The sequence below is a fragment of the Lepidochelys kempii genome, chromosome 5 (assembly GCF_965140265.1).
Source record: "Lepidochelys kempii isolate rLepKem1 chromosome 5, rLepKem1.hap2, whole genome shotgun sequence".
Classification (NCBI taxonomy): Eukaryota; Metazoa; Chordata; order Testudines; family Cheloniidae; genus Lepidochelys; species Lepidochelys kempii.
Genome location: NC_133260.1, coordinates 133356349 through 133377363, shown reverse-complemented (window position 1 = coordinate 133377363; position 21015 = coordinate 133356349). Strand labels below are relative to the sequence as shown.

The 21015-nt window shown below is 45.4% G+C and overlaps 1 protein-coding gene across 2 annotated transcripts; it reads right to left on the bottom strand.

Annotated features, from left to right (window-relative positions):
• Window positions 1-1976: 1976 nt before the first annotated feature.
• TAL2 (TAL bHLH transcription factor 2) lies at window positions 1977-20017 on the bottom strand. Of its 2 annotated transcripts, none has more exons than XM_073345985.1 (2): window positions 14306-20017; window positions 1977-5536 (listed from the first exon to the last, which is right to left on the bottom strand). In XM_073345985.1, the coding sequence occupies exon 2, from the start codon at window positions 5524-5526 to the stop codon at window positions 5173-5175; it is 354 nt and encodes a 117-aa protein (XP_073202086.1). In that variant the 5' UTR covers window positions 5527-5536; window positions 14306-20017; the 3' UTR covers window positions 1977-5172. The 2 variants fall into 2 exon arrangements, with proteins under 2 accessions (XP_073202086.1, XP_073202085.1); XM_073345984.1 differs by lacking the exon at window positions 14306-20017 and adding an exon at window positions 7766-7852.
• Between the last annotated feature and the right edge of the window lie 998 nt (window positions 20018-21015).

Here is a 21015-nt window from a genome sequence, read left to right as displayed (position 1 = left end):
ATAGGAGCTGATCACTCTTGGCTATGGGTGGTGTTTTCTTCCAGGGAGCTCACAATACAACTAGGCTGCTTCAATATTTTGGATATCAATCAAGGATTTATTACTAGAATTGGTCTGTTAATTACTGAGCTGGGTGTGTGCAGGCGTAGGTTCATTAACATCTGGAGCAGAGATTCCCATGATGCCGTAAGAAAAGGAGTACTTGTGGCACCTTAGAGACCCTGCTTTTCTGGTCCCCGAGTTCAGTGTGGTTCTCTGTTGTCCATTCTGTATGCAAATTGAGATGACTCCCTGTCCCATCTTTCATGCAGATGAGGCTAGGGGAGTTGTCTCTGTTCTTCATTCTGTATGCTAATGGAGATGTCTTAATCTTGTCACCCGTGTCAGGAGGGGTCTGGGTGTGTATCCCAATGCCCTGCCCTGCTCTCTGCAAGTTTTTTTCTCTGATGGGTTTTGGTTTAAACAGAGGCTGGGGGGGGGGGGGGTTGTCTTTCATGAGTCAGACAGGCTAGATTTAATAATTTTATTAAGATGATGTTAAAATAAAAGAAATGGTACAGAGTTTAAGCTTAGAAGTTTCTGGTTATCAGGGAATAAGGTACAGATTATCAAGGGGTGCAAAGTTCGATTTAAGATCAGATGACGTAAGGAATACATAATTTGCAATATCCCTGATTGGGAGTAAAAGGTTAACGGGTCAAAGTACAGACATTGAGATATGAGGGTATGTTGTTCATATAATGGCTATGTTCAGGTGTTGCACCTTGGTTCCCCAAGAACACAGAGCTGACTGGTATCAGCCATGCCTTGCGCAGGTCACACACACACTGTGTCACACAGCCCCGCTTTACAGAAATTGTTGGTGTCCAGTGGGAAGCTCTGCAGGGGCCTTAAAACTACAGGTCTTATTCTCCTGACACTGAGGCTGCTTTACCCCACACTGGTGATTTTAAGGGGCATGAGTGTAAATGAGATTCAGGCCCCAGATTTTCTTCCTCCAGAGCCCTTTGGCCCGATCACGCTTTTTTCAAGCAAATCTCCCATTGAAGTTAACAGACCCAAGTTCTCAGAGCCTCCATTCCTATAGTTGGAATGAGTCCCAGAGCAGGCATGAGCCCCATCTCCAAGTGACAGGAGACCCTCTTCCCATCTTTTCACCACAGCATTGTCACCACTGGCCTTCCTAGACCCCATCCAACAACCACTGGGGACTAGATTGTAAAACCAACCTTTTGGGTACAGGCATGGGCCAGAAACAAACTCTGGATTCTAAAAAGAAAAGGAGTACTCGTGGCACCTTAGAGACTAACCAATTTATTTGAGCATAAGCTTTCGTGAGCTACAGCTCACTTCATCGGATGCATTTGAGCTTATGCTCAAATAAACTGGTTAGTCTCTAAGGTGCCACAAGTACTCCTTTTCTTTTTGCGAATACAGACTAACACGGCTGTTACTCTGAAATCTGGATTCTAAGCATCACTGAGCTTTGGGGATATTTGAAATTCAAACCTGGATCCCAATAAGAACATGGCAAGTGGCCCCTATCTGAACATCGCAGTCTGTTGGGGTGTTCAAAATCCACAACTGGGTCCCAGTCTTTTGAATTGTGAAATTTTGGGGGAAAAATTAACATTTTTGCAACACTGATCTACAACTTTTTGATCAACCAAAGAGCTGGCCATAATTTTTCAAACATTGACACTTTGATGAAACGTTGACCAAAAAAAAGTAAGAACATTTTCCAAAAAAATATAGGGACGTGGTTTGGTTTTGTCCTTGGTTTTTTGGACCATCTCTAACTTCTAAGCATTGCCGGTAAACTATTCTGAAGAATCAGAAGCAGCGTGTCAGTGACAAACATGAAAATGGTCCTGGTGTTATAATTCATTCTGCTTTACTATTTGATATCCCCTGCCAGATGTTTTTTGAATTTAAGAGTAAAGTTTAGAAAGATAAAAAGGTTAGTTTCTTAAATAATTTATTTTGAATATATTAGCAGTTAAATAACACTGTATACAACAAAATGTGATCAGTTACACCATATTTGTTCACAGCCATACAGATAAGAAATCACAAAAAACGAAGAGAAGACCTGACAAACAAATCTTTGGTAGATAAATCTAGTCACACACATGCTGTACCTCCGAGTAGGAGATCCTAAATGAAAAGAGAACAAAAAACATTTGAACCAAAAATAAGAAAAGTTTTCAATATATAAATAACAAGCATTTCACATTACTTAATTGCTAGGCTTTCTTCCCTTTCCTTGACAACAATACTCAGCTCAAAGAATGGATCTGTTTTGACTTGCTTTGCTGATGAGAAAACATTTCCAATGATAGCAATGGGCTGATGGAAAGAATAGCGCCAACAATCCTCACATGTAAATGTTTACACCTATTTGGCCAAATCCTTGGTGTAACTCCATCGAAGCCAGCAGATACCCAGGATGAGAAGCTAGCCCGTTACATTTGAGCCTATGCCTAGAATAGACAATATCAATCCAAGTAGCCACATTCAAGTGGGCATAGGAAAGGATAAAGCATGAACTTCACAGATCATGAAAAAGACTCTTGGCGTGTTTCCACTCAGATGTTTCCACTTCACTCATTTCATGTCCTCAAAGTGCCAAAATCTAGGAGTAACTAGGCTGGAAACCAGAGCTCTTTGAAAAATAAAATTAATTGTTCACTAAAATTTTTTTGTCAGTATTTGAAATGTTTCTACTAGCTCCACTGTGCAATACAGCAGCAATCACAGAGCCACAGCTGAAATGTTTTTGACAAACTTTAGTCTTCGTAAGTGTTCAGATCAGCAAAAAACCATGCCTGGGCCAAATCTTTTCCTTGTCAGCTCCCCTGAGACAAATGAATATATAGGGAATGTGGAAATGTTTGTATGTTAGGTGTGTGTGATTCTGATAGGAAACTGATCATCGGGTGACAGATTCCCTGTGCTACGAGCGTAAATGTTGCAAGCAATGTAATGCATTCAAAGCCCTAACTACAGTTTCTGAAGACGGCTCATCTTCTCACTAGGAGGCAGAAGCAGCCAAGGAGATCTGGCAGAGCACGGGTCACTTCCTCTTGTTGAACCATAATGAATGTACTTCAATCTCAGATATGCGTGCCACCTCCCGATCTCTGTGAACTCAACGGGCGTTTTGTCAGTGACTGCAGCAGGAGCAGGATTTGACCCAGAAACCCTTTACATTTGAATCCCTAGACTTTCTACCTGCTGTTCAAGTTGATTTTTTAACACCTCCGAGCTGTTCAGATCTTTGCTGACACAGGAGGGCAACTCCGATACTCAAATGAACTGATTGGTGAGCAACATTCTACAGTGCAATTGCTCTCCCACTCCACGTGGTCATCCTTAAACACCTGACAATTGCCTGAGATACTTAAATGTTACCATCTCAGTATCTGCTATATAATTTAGGTATTCCCTACAGCAGTGGTTCTCAAACTTATTTGATTGGGCCCCCCTTCTTCATGTCTGTAGTGGTTTATGGGTCCCCCCCGGTACATATACCACCACCCAGCTCTAAAGGCAGAGCGGAGAGCAGCAGCTGCTGGCCAGGTGCCCAGCCAGTACCAGCACAGAAGTGAGGGTGGCAATGTGAAAAGTTTCAGAGGAGCAGCCGTGTTAGTCTGTATTCGCAAAAAGAAAAGGAGGACTTGTGGCACCTTAGAGACAAACAAATGTATTTGAGCATTAAGCTTTCGTTAGCTACAGCCCACTTCATCAGATGCATCAATATCACCATTCACAGCAGACTTAGCGCCCCATTGCCACCCTTACTTCTGCGTTGCTACAGCCACGCCGACTGACAGTCAGAGCCCCACCACATCCAGGTGAGGGATTGGGGGTGCGGGGAAAGGACAGCCTGAGCCCAGGCTGCCTCGGTGAGGGATTGAGGAGGGGGGAAGGAGAGCTCAAGCCCCGGCTGCCTTCCAGTGAGGGATTGAGGGGGGCGGCAAGGCTCTGCCTGTTCCCTTTATCCCTGCTTCCCGGCTTCTGCACGAGCCCCAGCCACGCGGGACTGACAGTCAGAGCCCAGAGTGCATAAAAAAACCAAACCCACACAACCAGAGTGCCCACATTCCTTGACACATTCCCGTGCCCCCCTTGGGAGGCCCACCCCATCGTTTGAGAACCACTGGAAGCGTGCCAAATGGGCACACATATTTGCTGAAAAATCTGGACTCATGCGGGCCTGTATTCTGGCCAGCAATAGCTTCACAGAGTCCCCGCTTCCTGCTCTTGTTTGGCGTGGTCTGCAGTTGGTGTGGAATTTGCCTAGAGGTTTGCATACAGGGGCCTTTGCTGGGCCAGGGGATTCATGTACATAAGGCTACCTCCTGGCCCTTTAAGTCCTGCCATGGAAGGTCGGAGGAGCAGCCTCTCTGTGGATTTTGAATGGAGCCAGAATGAGGACGGCAAGTTCCTCCGCCCCAGTGCTCCCACAGCTGGGTATAGATTTGCTGATGGACTCTCTCCACTGCATCTGCTGAAACTTCGCCCATAACATTTCTTCTTTCAACATAGCTGGCATTTCTGTTTTAATTTCTTGGTGGCTGGTTTTTTATATTCTCATTTGTGCTTCATTCTGATGTTAGAGAGCCCTTCAGTCTAACAGACAAAGGCAAAGCAAGATCCAGCAGCTGGAAGCTACATGTTAGAAAAATTCAATACAGAAATAAGATGTAAACTCTTAGCTTGGAACTGCTGACCAAGGGATGTGGTAAATGCTCCATCGCTTGGAACCTTTCAGTCGAGGCTGGATATTGTTTAAGTGAAACACACTAGCTAAGCCACAAGCCTTATGTAGCAAGGAAGAATAATCTCTTCCACTGCAGCTCTCACTGGATGAAATTCTATGGCCTCTGTTATACAGGGGCTCAGATCATACTGGTCCCCTCTTGGCTTTGATTTTTTCCATAAATCTGTGAAATCACTACATTGAATCCTTGCAAATTCCCAAGAGTCCCACTCCCTAGTCATCCAAGCCATTGTCCTCCTTCCACCTCCTTTCCTTTTAAATAAAAATATATTTAATGCAACAGTAATAGATATAAATAGATAAATACTGTACAGAGGCAAACAATCCACACGTTATGCAAAGGGGACGATCAAACTAACACCAGGACTGCATCACTCACTGCCCTGCTAGGGAGACGACGACTCTGACCAGCACTCTGCGATGTTGCTGCTTGTGCCCGGAGAAGGGACTCCACAGTCTTCAATCAGAGTCAGTTCCTCCATGCTCTGCAAATGTGGGGCTTGTTGGAACAGCCCCAGTATACTCCCCCGGGCAGTCACTCCTGCCTGAGGCAGGCCCTGCTCCCCCAGGATCTTGACAAGGAAGTTGATGTACCTCATGGCCAAGCGGAGTGTCTCGTTCTTGCTCAGTTTTTTGTCCGGAGGGTGGGTGGGGATGAGCTTCCTCAGCTTGGCAAAGGCGCTGTTGACGTTTTGTTGCCTCCACCGCTCCCTGGTGTTGGTGAAGATCTTTCTGGTCATGCTCAAGGCTCTGAAAAGCAAAGAGGACCATAAGGGGAAGTTAGAGGCCTCAGACCTGCCTTCAGGCTGTATAATGCTATTATTCCATGGGAGATGAGAGTGTTGCTAGCGATTTGAAATGTATCCCTGCCCTGGCTGATGGATTGCCATTCCCAACTATGGATTAACCGTAACCCCTGTGTCCCACTCCCTGCCCACACTACGATCTCAAACACAGTAACTGCAGTGGGATATAGAGAACTAGCTTTGTATTGTCAGAGGATTAGGAAGGAGCACACGTAGAGACAGATCCTGACTTCCCCCAGACAGTGCCTTTATGGCACCCCAAGGGGTTGCAAAGCTGGCTTATCCAGACATCTGAGGGCTCTTCTGGCACGAAGGAATCCCCAGGTAGCATAGAGGAAGTGCCGCACCACTGCTCCTCACAGAGCCCAGCGCAGGAGGTCTACTGGGGAGGGGACATGGTCAGAGAGCAGCAGCATTCTGACAATCCCAAGACAGCATAACTGCCCCTCTGGGGACCATTACCAGCTGACACAAGTTACACTAGCCCTGAAATTGCTCTGAATTGTGCTTGGGGCCAAACCACCCGGAGTCCAACCTCTGAATAGGGCAAAAAGGGATAAATATGGCATACAACCACTGCTGCCCACCTCCACCCTGGGTCCTAAACCAAGCAAAGCCCAGCTGGCCCCAAGGATTGGCCCCTGACATCTACCAATCACCATGAGAAATACTCCCCCTAAGGAAAAAGCACTAGTGCATTGTAGCATTGTCTAATTATGACTGAGACTGTAGAATATGTTAGTACAACCCTTCAGGGAAGCAGTGGTCTGCTTCTCCTTCCAATCCACGTTAATCTCTTGTTGCTGGAAGTAAGGACTTTTCAGCAACGGGATGTGTGCTCATCACTAGAACAGTCGGGGCTCAAGGGGTAGGGAAAAGCAACGTGGAAAAGCTGTAAACGCTCAATGGAAAGATACTAACTCTGGTTTTATTTTCACCGCTCAGTGTTGGTGAGTCTGCTATAAATGCTACTGCACTGGGCTCTGCAGGGGAAACTGTGACAAAAAATCTGAGTTTTCAGCTAAAATGTAGCTTTCCTAGCTTTAACCAGCTTATATCGCAGGCTACACAGAGTATAGAGCCCAATTTCCAGACCAATACGGCCTTACAGTGAGCCTAAAGTAATTTGCATTCTATAGTATTTAAATGTGGTTCACAGATAGGATTTCACAAAGTACGCATCATAGGCCGGACTCTGCTCCTATTGATGTCACTGGCAGCAGAGTTAGGCCAATGCTGAGCTCTTCTGAAAATCCTACCCTAAGTTGATTTGTATCCACCATTAGGCGCTTAGACCCTTCTGCTGCTCAGTGATTTACACCGCCCTTCTTTTTTTTCTAGACTAAGTATTCCTTCCCCACTGCCCTTCACATCCATAGCTCAGAATTATCCACCGATTTCATCCCCTCACTGCACAGTCTTTGCTAGGCGATCATCATCATCTTTTCATTTATGAAGCGCTCCTTGTGCAGGTGACATGGTTTGAGCAGGGGCTGGAAGGCAAACATTATGTGACTTGCACAAGTTCACACAGGAAGTCTGTGGCAGAACTGGGAGTTCAAAACCAGATCTTCTAAGTCCTGATCCAGCACCCTAAATACCAAACCATCAGGAAAATACTGTCAGCATTACTATGATTTATTTTACAGTAGTGCTTAGAAGGCCAGTCAGAGATTGATGCCCAATTGCATTAGGCACTGTACATATATACAGTGTTATATAGTCCCTGACCATAGAGCTTTCAATCTTAATGCGTTGGACATGAAAGCATTGAACAGAGATGCAAAATCCCCTGAGCTCTTCACTGAATATGCATCCTTCCATTTTTTAAATATGTTCTCATGGCTAATCCCCAGCTCTGCTTTGGTATCTTCAGTTATATTCAGTCAGGTCCTAGAACATTTGTATTTTGTTATAATTTCGCAGCTGCTATCAAGACCTGATTTTTCTAAACTGTGTTTTACCAGAGGGTAGAATGATCTCACCAAAACACCCTTGTCTCTCTTAAAAAAACAAAAAGCAGAAATGTTGGGTCCTACTGGATTGTTCCTGCAGGGAATCTTCTCTCATTCATTTCATGCTGCTGGTTTCTTACCTTACGGTTGCACAACAGAACGTATATTTCATTTATCTCTTGAACCCATTTAAAAGAGCTAGTTTGTACTTTACTTGCCAAAACACTGCAGAAGTCTGGGTATTGCGCTGACTTTGTACATCATGTTCCCCATCCTCATCCCTGATTTGGTACAGAAGTTGCCTGGATGCTTATGCTTTCTCTTTTTAATGAGGTCTTCCTCGCAGCTGCTTATTATAATCATGTGCAGCTTATGCTGGTTGCTTTGCTGAAAGAGAAGTTTATTCTTGTGTGAAAGCAGATACATGGCAACTCTCCAGGGCTGGGCTGTTTATTTTATTAGTGGCAATGGCACCCATTACAGTCTGGACTTCAATAGTGGCATGTGCATTGTAATAGTTCTGAGTCTGTTTAACGCCTACTTTAAATCCAGAGTGCAAATACTGACCAACGGCCTCTTTTCCTGGGGTTTACTTATAGCACTGAGAGAAATGCTCCAGGAGAATGGTTTAGAATAGATCACTGGCCTCACTTCAGCAAATCCCTCCAAGTATTTGATCCCATCATGGCAGGGGTGTTATTTTTGGAAAGATGAGCACTGCCCACTCCTTCCCATCATTCTTTCTTTGGCTCCCCTCTCTTTTTTCAGTGGAGGACAATACCGGATTTGTGAACACAAGTCCTGTAAGCAAACAGCTGTCTTTATCAGTCCAGCTCCTGTGTGACATATTAAAAATGTACCACTGCATCCCTGACATTTGTTCAAGATCAGCAAACACCACACTCCCGCCCCCCATGAATCCTTTTTACAGAGTCGATATCTACTCAGGGTTTGGGACAGAGATCTCCCCAGTTACAATCAACCTAGTGCGACACAGCAGTAATTCTACTGTCTCAGAAACCAACCACAACTCTGGTCCATTTCTTTCTTTTAGCTCGTTCTTCTACTGCCACATACAAGATATCTCTTAAGGCATTCTGTGTCCCCTATATCTAACACTGCAAAGCGGCCAGCATACCAAGGAATGATCTGCCTTATGTTTCAGCTGCATCAGTGCTTCCTTCCCTGCTCCCCACCTTGCTTTCAAACTATTTGCCGCTTCTGATTTATGCTAATATTACACATCTAAGTGCTGTATTATTTATTTTTCTCTGATACAGTATATGGAACTTTTATCATCCACCGGCTGTTTGTTTCTTGTACAGCTACTTATTCATTGCGATTCGGTGTCAAACCACTATTTTTTACATTTATAATACAGGAATATACATTGCACTAATCTGCAGGTATGGCTTCATCATTAAACTCTTTCAGTTCATCTCCGCCAGACACAGACAAAAAGTCCTACATTCACCTAAGCTGAAAAAGAACCAGGCAAATGCCAGTTTAGATCCAAGAGAACAAATTCTGCTCTCAGAGGTATAAATCCAGAGTTACTTCATTGGTGGTGTTATTCTGGATTTAAATCACTGTAACTGAGAACAGAATTTGGCTCATTTCCCTTGGATCAGGCAAGCAAGACCCAAAATCATGTGACAGATGCTGGTTCGCGACATGAGAGCTGTATTCACAGAATTAGAGTTCAAGCAAGCCATGCAGATTAAATATAACCCCTCCCAGCCAAACTGTGGGTCACTCACAGAGCAGTTAAACTGCAGCAATGAGAATAAACCTCAAGCAAACAAGTATCAGAAGCAACTCGTTACCCCATCCACCTCCTCAGAAAAAAATTCACGCGGGTTCAGATGTAGCCATACAAGTTACACAATGTGGAGAATAGATGAAGATCTCTTTCTCAATAGCAGCAGCTCTCACAGCCTCTCTACGCACAAGCATTAAACACCCTCAATGGGTGTTCAGGCAGAAACGGCAGCGGGAATTCCCAGCACAAAACGACATTTCTGCTCGGATAGTCCAAAGCGAATGGCTGTTGAAGCTGCGATTAATGGGGGGGGGGGGGGGCGAACGGGTCTGCAATGGAGGCTGGGACTCAGTAATTACTAACAGGCTGGTTATAAGCAAATATCTTGGACTAAATCTATCCCATGTCTAACACCTTTGACCTCCGTGGAATTACACCAGGGATGAATGTGGCCCCTTGGTCCCAATCCTGAAATCCTTGCTCAATCAACACTCCCATTGACATCAAGGATCAGGCCCCTCAAGAATACACCCACAGCGCAGCCCTGTTTTTCCAACTGGGAGGCCCACTAGCATGTTAACACTCGCTATTTAATATTTCACAGTGAGGTTTTCTGAGTCCCCTCAGCCCCTGAATAACAGGAAATGAAACACAAGATGGAGCCTGCTTCACAATCCAGGCAGATACTTGCCGGGTTGATTTAAAACAGAGGCCAAAGAGCCCCAGAGAAACACTTTGTGCTGAGTTTTGTTCAGTGTGCATTAGTGCAATGCGGAACAAAGGAGAAAGAGGAAACCCATTGTTTCTCCCTTCAATTTCATGGTAGCACTGGGCTGTGGAACTCAAGCCAGCAGGGAAGGGAAGATTTGGCATGGATGTCACAAGATATTAAACTGGCCAGCACTAACACCCTGGGTCTTTTGAAGCCCTGGTAGAAAACCCAGTAGAAACGAGTCTGAGTTCCCCTGGGACTGGACTGAATTAGCTAAACTGAAAGCAGAATATGGACAGTAGGCTTTTGGGCCTAATGCTCACCAATGTAGGAATAACCACCCATGTCACCACCCCCACTACCTGTCCATAGCTCCTTGTGTCTCCTATAGAGAGTGGATTCTCCAGGAGCCATGTGCCAGGAGTTCCCCTTGCAAGGATATCAGATTTAAAGGCAAGAAGATAAAAAAGAGGCAGTGATGTCTAGTGGATAGAGCCTTGGATTAGGGATCAAGAAACCTGGGTCCTATTCCCAGGTTTACCACTACCTCTGGGGTGTGGCCTTGGGCAAATTCCTTCATCTCCTTGTGCCTCCATTTTCTTCTCCTCCTTGGCCTGTCTTGTCTAGTTCAGTGGTAAGCTCTTTAAGACAGGAATTGTCTCTTATTGTGCGTTTGTACAGCACTTAGAACAATAGGCCCTGATCTTGTTAGGGGCCTGTAGGAACCAGAACAATAATCAATATTTCTTGTGTTTAACAGAGTTACAGCGACCACCTTTAATGAACTTTAATAAATACACGCAAAAGGGGAAAATAAACGGTCTGAATTAACTGGGGGCTCTTTTGTACTCTCAAGCCACATACCTCCACCATTGTGGCCATGTCACTGTGGAATATCTGAAAGCACAACACTGTGGAGAATACAAAAGACGAAACAAAGCAGCCAAGGCAGAGATTTTGAATGTTTACAAACCCGTGACAAAATTTATCCTGTGAAATCTCGGATCCCAGGAACCTTCCCCTCTGAAGCCAGGGTTTCCTGGAACGCTCAGACTAGAAACAAGTCCTTTTTAAAAGAGAACTGCAGTGTTCTAAAGCAATGGCCTAAAACCCACATGCTTCGATTAGTATTACAGTCTTCTGGGGATACTACTGTAGAATATTCATATAGCCATTATATTTAGAACTTCTGGTGGTAAGAGAGAGAAGCTGTTGGTCTAGTGAAAGACGTTTCCTCACCCACCTTGTGTCTCTAATATACTAGGACCAACATGGCTACAACTCCATCGCACATTTCGACAAGGCATGTTTAACATGATTCAGTGTTGCTTTTCAGCCTAGTCAGATCTAACACTTACTGAGAAATATGGCTGGAATTTTTCAAAAGTGACGCGTGATTTTGGGTGCTCCAATTTGAGACCCCTTTAAGGGGCCTGATTTTCAGAGGGTGGATGTTTAGCACTCTCTCTCTCTCTTCAGGAGGTCTCACGTTGGGCACCTAAAAATTGAGGCACCTAAAATCAGGAGTCACTTTTCGAAAGTTAGGCCGGTAGATCTACCAGCTTTGAGCCTATATGCACATGGCAGAGCATAGAGGGTCTGTTCTCCTCTCAGCAAAATGTGAATTTAAACATTTCAATTAAAGCCAATGAGATTTAAATTCCCTTGCACATGGACAAACAGACCTCTTTGCCCTTGTCCTTTTCCCATTGCTCGCTCATTAGGAACATTCTTTGCCCTCCTTTGTTTCGCTGCACTTATATTTCTATAAAGCCAGACCCCACAGTCCTTTCTCAAGCAAGATTCTCCTCGGCTCCAGTGGGAGTTTGGTGTGAGCAAGGGCTGACAGATTTGCATGGGTATGATGGCCTTTGTTTCACTGCTATTTATAAAGCAACATTAGTTAAAGATAAACACCTGGGCTCTGTATTCATTAAGCCCACATTAGTGTCAGAAATTATTGTCTGTAAAATATTTTCTTGCCCTTTTGCCATTGTGCTGCTCCCCTATCCTGGAAGGCAGAGGTAACTGACCCTTAACAGGCCACGGCATGGATCCCTGGTACAAATGGTTTTCTTTAAAGCACAGACCCTCTGTCAAATTCATTTCCCAAATATCATATACAAGTGTCACGGTCCAGGCTTTCCTGATCAGAAAGAAAATCCAAGCACTATGTGAATCCTATAGGAATTCTTGAGGGTTAGGGTTGTGGATGAACCTCTGCTCTAAGACCACCCTTCAGTTATACCGCCAACTCATGACAACTGCTGTATCTGGCCGTATCTCTCTGCTTGTGCATCTGTTGCCACAATTCTGACGGGGAAAACTTATTATTGGAAGGGTACCCGTTTGCTTGAACCACCTAGATCTGCCTTGCATGTGAGGAGAGTCCTCCCCTTTCTTAGTGACAGAAGAAATCTGAGCCATGTTGAGAAGGAAGCAGGGATGATGTGTTCTGGATCTAAGACCTCAGCAAAAGAGCAGCCTTCCTTTGACTTCAGTGAGAGCAGGACTGGACCCTGTATATGTATCATATTGTGTGTATTCAGCACATATGAACTTCCAAACACAAGGGGATAAAATCATACGTGGTGCAGCTTTACTGGCTTGCATGGAGTTACCCCAGGAATTAATTTGGCCTGCTGTGTTTAAGTAAAGTTATTGCTCCCCATCATCACTAAGAAACTGATCCACTTTGGCAAATCCCACCTTTCTATATGAAGATGAAAACTACCAGGAGACAAAGGGCCCAATCCTGATCTCACTGCAGTGTAATTCCATTGACTTTAATGGAGCACTCATCTCCAACGGTGCGAGTGAGATCAGGATTAAGTCTACACAATTCAGGGTGAGTGTGGTCAGAACAATGTTGTTCTGATCACACTCTGCTGGCTGTGCATATTCCCTAGTAATGGCATTTCTGCTGGGATATACGCTTTGTTAACACTGCCTTTATTTGTTTAGGTATTCGTGTTGCAACCACTTTAATCGGAAAAGAGAAAGCTGTTTATATATTGGAATTTTAAGAACAAAAAAGAAACACAAATCTTTAGAGAAAGGATCTAGCATACACAATCCTGGGTCTAATCCTGCTCCTATGGAAGTTTTGACAATTTATTTTAGAAACATGTTCTTTCTATTATTTATTCATTTCCTTAGTCAAACATAGCTTTGTGCAATAGACCTGAACATGAAATTTGGAACCACTGTAGACTAGCAGGTAAGAAGCAATTTAAGAAGCCTTTTTTTTTTTTAAGTGCTATTTATATTGTTTCTTAAGAGTGTTATTGATATTATTTTTCTCAGATAGACTGGAAGGGGGGAAAAACCTAAATCTTTCCTCCTAGGGAACTGTTCCATTAAATGAAATTCATTCACATATCTATCACACACACAGTATACCATAGACTACAGGATAAAGGAGTAGTGATGGAATACGGATTTTTTAAATGTATATGTGTGAATCTAGAATTTAAAGCTCTCTCTGTATATCTTTATCTATTGATATTCATAGTATTTAAATACACATTATTTACACACAATCTACTGCACAAATATGCATAACAAGCTGGCTACTTTAGGCTTTCTAAAAGCTTTGTTTTTAAATGTTCAAAGCCATTAGACCATGCTATCGAGTTATATTCGTTTTATTTCTGAAATCAAAGGGCTTTATTTGCTGTGCAGTCATTTACACCCATGTAAAACGAGTGTCAATTCTGATCCAGTGCCATTCTACACCCTCTTTGCACTGGTGGAAATGACTGCACAGGGAGTAGAGCAACACAGAATTAGGCCCACAGTGTTGGGTTATAAAATCACAGAAGCCAACGTTTTAAAAAGTTTGTTTAGATTTCATATCATTTTTAAATATCCTCACTCCGTTTTTTTTTAAAATGATCAAAAGCAGCAAATATTTGCTCCTTGCTTGAGATTTTTATTGCCAAGTTTTAGCAAATTTTCGATAGCCTGAAAAATATAGTCACATAAGGAGTGCAACACAAGTGTCTCTTTTTGGTTGAATTCAGTAACCTGTAAGTAGCAGTTTTCATAGCACTTCAGCTGGTCTGATATGTTGCTTTTTTATTAGCTTTACAGAGACAGGACACAGGAGAGTCATTATAAAGAAAGACGCAGCTGATGGCAAAAGGAATTCAGGAATTCCTTCTTGGAGGATACAGTTTGCTGTGTATACCTGACGGCAAACTTGTGCACACCCAGGAAAGTTGCAATGCAAACATACAAACCCCCAAATGACTAGCTAAGCAGAATGCCATTGTCACTTACTTTCCCAAACACAGGTGCTTGCTGCTCTTGAAACCTGGTTCAGCCAGTGAACTTCCAGCAGAATAGGATGATTTCCCCTCCTTTCTCTTTGCTCTCCCAGACCCTGGACAGAGAGGCTGCTCTCGCTGCAATCAGCCAATTGCTGATGCTGGCTGCCGCATTTATAGAATGCCAGCTCCTTTGTCTGGCGCGTGTCACCACTGGTCCTAGCAATCCAGGGAGCTTGTTTTGCATCTCCCAGGAGATTCTCTCTGCCCTGCCTTTTCTCTCTACCCTAAACACCCTCTCCTTTCTCTGCGAGGATGAGCCATGCTGCTGGAGGTGAAACAGCAGCTACCAGCCATAAAGATTTAAGCAGGGTCTGGCTGCACTTTGGGGAACGCTGGACAGGGCATTGCTTGGGCAGAACTTAGCAAGAATTTTATTTTCTTAATTGTTTTAGTACACTCAGTGCTTGTGCAAAGTGCCAAAGTGGTGCCGGCAGAGACCAATGTTGTGAAGACCAAAACTATAGCAGAGTTTAAAAAATAGATTTGATAAGTTCCTGGAGGACGGGTCCATCAATGGCTATTAGCCAGGATGGGCAGGGTTGCAACCCCATGCTCTGAGTGTCCCTAACCTCTGACTGCCAGAACCTGGGAGTGGAACGCAGGGGGTGGATCATTCGATAATTACCCTGTTCTGTTCTTTCCCTCTGGTGCACCTGGCACTGGCCACTGTCGGAAGACCGGATACTTTGGTCTGACCCAGTATGGCCATGCTTATGTTCTATAATCCTCTGCTCATTTTAAAATAAATTTTAATTCAAAAACTAATTAACAGATTTACTTATATTCTCAGAAGATTCATTCTGCAGCCAAAGACTGTGAGTTTAGGGAGCATATGCTGGATTCTTTATACATGACAAAGAGATTGACTCTCTGCTCTAAGTTCAAAAGTCAGCCTGAACTACAGACTCACAGCCAACACCTTCCATTACTCACAAGACAGGCACAGCCTGGGGCAACTGAAATCCCAGCTTCCCCACACTGCCCCACCAGTCTGATTCAGAGAGATCAGCTCTCGGGATGGAGGGCAACATAACTGCGGTCCAATTGGTCCTTGGCTGCCCTGTTGAAGCTGCCAACAAAAATGCCAGTTAGTGTCTATAGATCTTGCATGGTGGACACCTGTTCATTAGCAGCTGGGCAGAGACCACCTATCTCATTCCACACAGAAGGAATGGGTATCTGTTGTTTGTGTGACCGCTACCTTCTCCTGGATAGAATGCCAGAGCTGTTCAAATAGGTGTGCACAGCATCATGTTGCCTGCTAGAGGTTTCAGCCATCAGGGGATATGAACCTTGTGTCACAGAGTCACCAGGGCAATGCTCTTGAACTACTCCCTACAAAGCCAGCCAGGACTCTGGGGGAGCCTCCTCTCTCTGAGCAGACTGTCTCCAGGGCAAGAAGCTTACACAGCTTCAACCTTCTTGGGTCTGACCTCGGAGCATTCACCATCCCCTTCCACACCGTGTGCTTCCCACAGCGAGTTTGCCCATGCGGGGCTCCTGGGGAAGCCAGAGGGCCCTGCACCCCAACTCTGCAGTCAGACGTGACTCTCAGCCAGCTGGTAAAACGGAAGGTTTATTAGTCAACAGGAACACAGCGTGCAACAGAAAACAGTGACATTCAGCCAAGTCCATCTTGGGGAGTCCTGGGCCAGGTGGCCTGGACTCCCCCTCTTCCAGTCCCCGCAAGCAGACTGCCAGCTTCCAGTGACCCAACCTCAGATACCCCCGTTGCTCCTCCTCCTTCTCTTTGTCTCGTTTCCCAGGCAAAGAGTCACCTGGTCGTCACCTGGTTGCATCGCCCTCCTGGGTCTCAGGTTATGAAGGGTACCGGTCATAGCATATGTGCAGGCAACTGGAGCAGCTTCACCTGCCCCAGAGGTCTCAGTCAAAGTCACACATCCCTATTCCCACCACTGAGGTATTGGTGCAGCACAGAGGGAAACTGAGGCACACAAAGTATTCACGCAAAACAGTAAAACACACAAAGGCTAAACAGAAAAACTCACATACAACATAACAAGGGGAAATCCCCACTTCGTCACACCTTGGTTCTACCAGAGCTCACAGCCCTTTATCTTTTGTTCAGGCAGAAAAGGCTCTTGTTTTTGAAGCAGAAGGTCAGGAGTTCTACCCTGCTGCCGCATGACTGTGAGGTGAGCAGTGCGTATATCTGCATATGATTGGCCACAGATTATTTATTTGTAAAATACAGGGCCACTGAACAGCCCTCAGATTCAGTCACTACAGACAGGGCTGGATTCAAATTGATTTTGCCCTGCAGCTGAGAAACTGGATAGCACATCACCAATCCTTTGAGCCATGCAGTCTCCCATCTTACCAATATCCAGTTCCTTCCACTTAGGGCTAAGCCATGGAGGACCATCCCCACATCCTCTTCTCAAGTGTCACATTGCAGCAACCAGTCTTCTGACCAAGGAGAGCTAGGTGGGACTCTGTTCGGACCCACTAAAGCTCTCAGATTGGCCAGACACATTGCAGCAGACCAGTACAGGGTACCCTTGCCCAAAATATCCAAGTCTCCTATGCTGCTCTCACATGGCATCCAAGGGGCCAGGAGCAGTGTTCCCTCTAAGCAGTGCGAATGCACACAGATCCTAAACCCCGCGCACACGGCGAAACACCGCACGCACAAAAATTGGCACAGAAGCACAACAATTTGCACAGAAGAAATTTTTTGCGCACACGGCCTGTCAAAAATTAGAGGAAACATTGGTCAGGAGCTTGGCCTGGTTTGCAAAATACCATGCTTTATGTTTAAAGTAAACAGCACTGGCTTTCAAGAGCAGTAACCTGGATATTTTTCCCAGGTTGGATGGACATGGATCATGGAGCTTGCTGATCTCTAAGCACACTGACTAAAGAGGGCAGGGAAGGGAAGGTTGACCACTTTTGTGAGGGAGAAAAGACTGAGGGGGAATGAGAGATTGAACTCATGGGGACGCTGAAGAATAACCTCCCTTAGACCCAGTTCAGAGAAACATCCCTGTTCAGCACAGCACTTAACTTTAAGCACATGCTTAAGTCCCATTAAAGTCAACGGGACATGAAGTTAAGCACAAGCTTACATGCTGTCCTGAACTGGGCGCTAAGGAGCCTGCCCTGAATTGAGGTATCGAAGGCTGGAAGGGTTTGCCTTCACCTCTGTCCTTCTGGACTTTACAGAATTTGCTAGTGTTTTATGTCATCAGATTGTGCCCTACACCATTAACAAACCCTCTCTGGAGGGACATTGTTTTCTCGGGGAAGAACAAATCACAGACCCTTGCTGCTGCAGTTCTCTCCCCAAAGAGCTAACGTGGACCTTCAGCCCCTTTGCACAGTAAATTAAAAGCAGCGCTACACTCTGAAAGCTGTGTCAACCGCTTCATTTAGCACAAGTGTTATGTTAACTAACAGCCCTATTCCACAGGGGCCTTTGGCCTCACAGAGCCTAATTTCCATGTAATTTACATTGGACAGTCACAGAATGCATCTCTTCTGTGTAACTTCCTCCAAATCATTATTTACCCACAGCATCCAATGAGTCACTCCAGCCAGTTCACAATGGATGGGGAACGGTCGATGCCATTCCAAAACGGGGAGGAGAGAGAAGCTGTTATCCGTGGTTGCTTAGAATCCTCATTGCTCAGGATTTTCAAAACCAGGCCAGACAAACCCTGGAAAATGTACTGGCGGGAGTGTGTCTGCCATGGCAGGGTGCGGGCTGCATGGACTAATATTAATTCTTCTTGTTCTATTATTTATCAACACAGAGCAAAAAATAAACAGTCAGATCCTGCTCCCATTGCAGTCAACAGGGATTTTGCTCTTGACTTCAGTAGGAACAGCCCAGGTGCCGGTTCATCCTTGCCTTAGGGAATTTACCACCTATAACCCCAATCCTGCAAGCGCATAGGGATGGGCGCTCCCCTTCACGTGTGGAGTGTCGCTGATGTCAGTGGGCTCAGTGCAGGGGCAGGGGTCCACCAACCCTCCTGAGTTCACACAATCAGGGCCATAAAGAGAGGCACAGACTTCGTAGATTAGTGGTTGTGAGACTTGCAAAGGGAGGGAGTCTCTCGGAGGGATTTGTGTGAGGAAAGGTGGTGGGAGGGCCTGGTGCACCAGGGCTAAGAGGTCATTCCCTGCACAGGAAATAACAGAAAGGAAGGTCCAAAGGCAGGAGCAAGAGAAGGAAAGAGGGAGCAACCATGGCTGATGCAGTTAGCAGAGCAGAGAGGGTGTGGGGCATCAGGCCGTCTCCAGCTGTAACCATGATCCCATGACTGGGCCATCCCACTGCATCCCCCCAACCCCGAAGACAAAGTTTGAAATCAGAAATGAGAAAGTTAAAGCTGCCCAAGCACCAATACATGTGCCCAGCCTCAAACATATAGCTCTGCACCCTGCCTCAAACATATAGCCTCTGCACCCTGCCTTAAACACGTGGTCTCTCCCCGCAAGTAACACCACGCACCACTACTCCAGGCCTAGCTTGCAGGTTGGCTACACTGAAGGGCCTGAGAGCATTGGCACCTTGAGAAATCCTTGCCCTTGGAGCGGGGTTTGCCTGATGGGGGCATCCGCAGGGAGCTCCGTACATCATGTCTTTTGCTAGGACTCTCCAAGGGCAAAACCTCTCCTTTTCCAAGCACCTAGCAGGCCCATGCCTCCGTAACCCAGCCACAAAACAGAGCGTGCAGAAAGCCAGCCAGCCTACCTGCTGTTGTCTTTGAGGCAGGTAGCAAGTCTTCTCCTTCCAGTGTCCTCTAGGGTTGTGACAAGTTCGGTCACAGAGACCCCCTTGAGACTGTCACCTGATGTGGTGAATTTGCCTCCGAGCCCATTTTCCCTGCCAGCCTGAGACTCCAGAACCCTGCCTTGTTGAGCCAGACATGCTAGCCTGCTGCAATACAGACCCAGGTCTGGTCCACACCCCCAAAAGCTACAGACTTTAACCAAGAACTGCTCAGCAGGTCACAAGGCGGGAATCCTTTGTCTCTCTCTGGGTTCCCACCCCTCCTTCTAAATGGAAAAGCACCAGGTGAAAGGTGGATTTCAGTACCAGGTGACATGTTCACATGTCCTGGGAGACCCCTAGTCTCCAATCCTCCAGGACTGGCCTGCAGGTATGCAGCGGAGGCTTGCAGGTAAACAGAGCCATCTACAGTCAATTGTCCTAGTCAATGGGAGCCATCAAGATTCCAAACCACAATTAATGGCCCACACTTTGCATAATTACAATAGGACCTCAGAGTTATGCTACACATTTCTAGTTTCAGATACAAGAGTGATACATTTATACAAATAGGATGACCACACTCAGTAGATTATAAGCTTTATAATGATACCTTACAAGAGACCCTTCGCATGAAGCATATCCCCGTTACATCATATTCACACTTATAAACGTATTTCCATAAAACATATGGAGTGCAGCGTCACAGGGGTATCTCCCATCTCCCTAGGAAGCCCCACAATCTCTGTCTTGATGCCCCTCCCTGCTGGACAGTGGAAAGAACTTTTAGTCAGGAGACACCCAGGCTGGGGTCTTGACTGAGAGGCTGTAGTGGCCACCATGCAGCAGCTCCCTGTCCTGCGATGTTTCAGAGTAGCAGCCGTGTTAGTCTGTATCCGCAAAAAGAACAGGAGGACTTGTGGCACCTTAGAGACTAACCAATTTATTCGAGCATAAGCTTTCGTGAGCTACAGCTCGCTCCACTGAATGCATCCGATGAAGTGAGCTGTAGCTCACGAAAGCTTATGCTCAAATAAATTGGTTAGTCTCTAAGGTGCCACAAGTCCTCCTGTTCTTTGTCCTGGGAGAAGAATTCTGTCTCCAACTCGCAAAGGAACCCCCTCCCCATGTGCCAATGTCACTTTTACCCGAGGGGAGGATTTACCTTGGATGCCCATCCGCAGTTCGTCTCTTCTTCCTGTGTTAAATATGCTGGGCAAGATCCCCAGCTGGCCACGGCCTTCAGTGGAGTTACCCCCACTGAGGAACTGGCTCTCCCACTGTACCTAATGGGTGGCAGAAACGTGGTCTCTCATGGTACTAAAAGTGAAATCTCCCCCCTTGATCAGATCCTGAAACACACCATACTCCAAACCCTTGCCCATAGTTTAGAATTAGGTGTTGCTCTATAAGGAACAACCACCTTTGTTTGGAATTCTGACAGAATTCTAAAACACGCCTGTCAGTCCTACTGGGTGAAGTCATTATGATTTAACATTTCTATTGTGGTAGCAGCTAGAGGCCGGAACCAGTTCGGGGCTCCATTGTGCTAGGTGCTGTACAAACACATAGCAAAATGATATACACATATTCAGTGCCTTTTTGTGATGCAGTCTGTCTCCAGCTGTCACTTTGCACATTACAGCCCAGTAACTGTAATTCAGTCTTCTCAATTAGAAAAATTTTGGGAGGAAACTCAAAACACAACAGGGGCATTTCTATTTGCCCAACTCTTGTAACCTTATCAAAAAAAGATATCAAGTTAGTTTGATAGGATCTATTTTTCATCAGCCCATGTTGATTGGCATTAATTACATTACTCTTTTAATTCTTTATTAATCGAGTCCTGTGTCAGCCATTCCATTATCTTGCCCAGGGTTCAATGTCAAACTGACAGGCCTATAATTACCCAAGTCATC

What these genes read in the sequence shown, in the direction of transcription:
- TAL2 (XM_073345985.1), bottom strand. Translation starts at nt 5,526, where the DNA reads ATGACCAGAAAGATCTTCACCAACACCAGGGAGCGGTGGAGGCAACAA.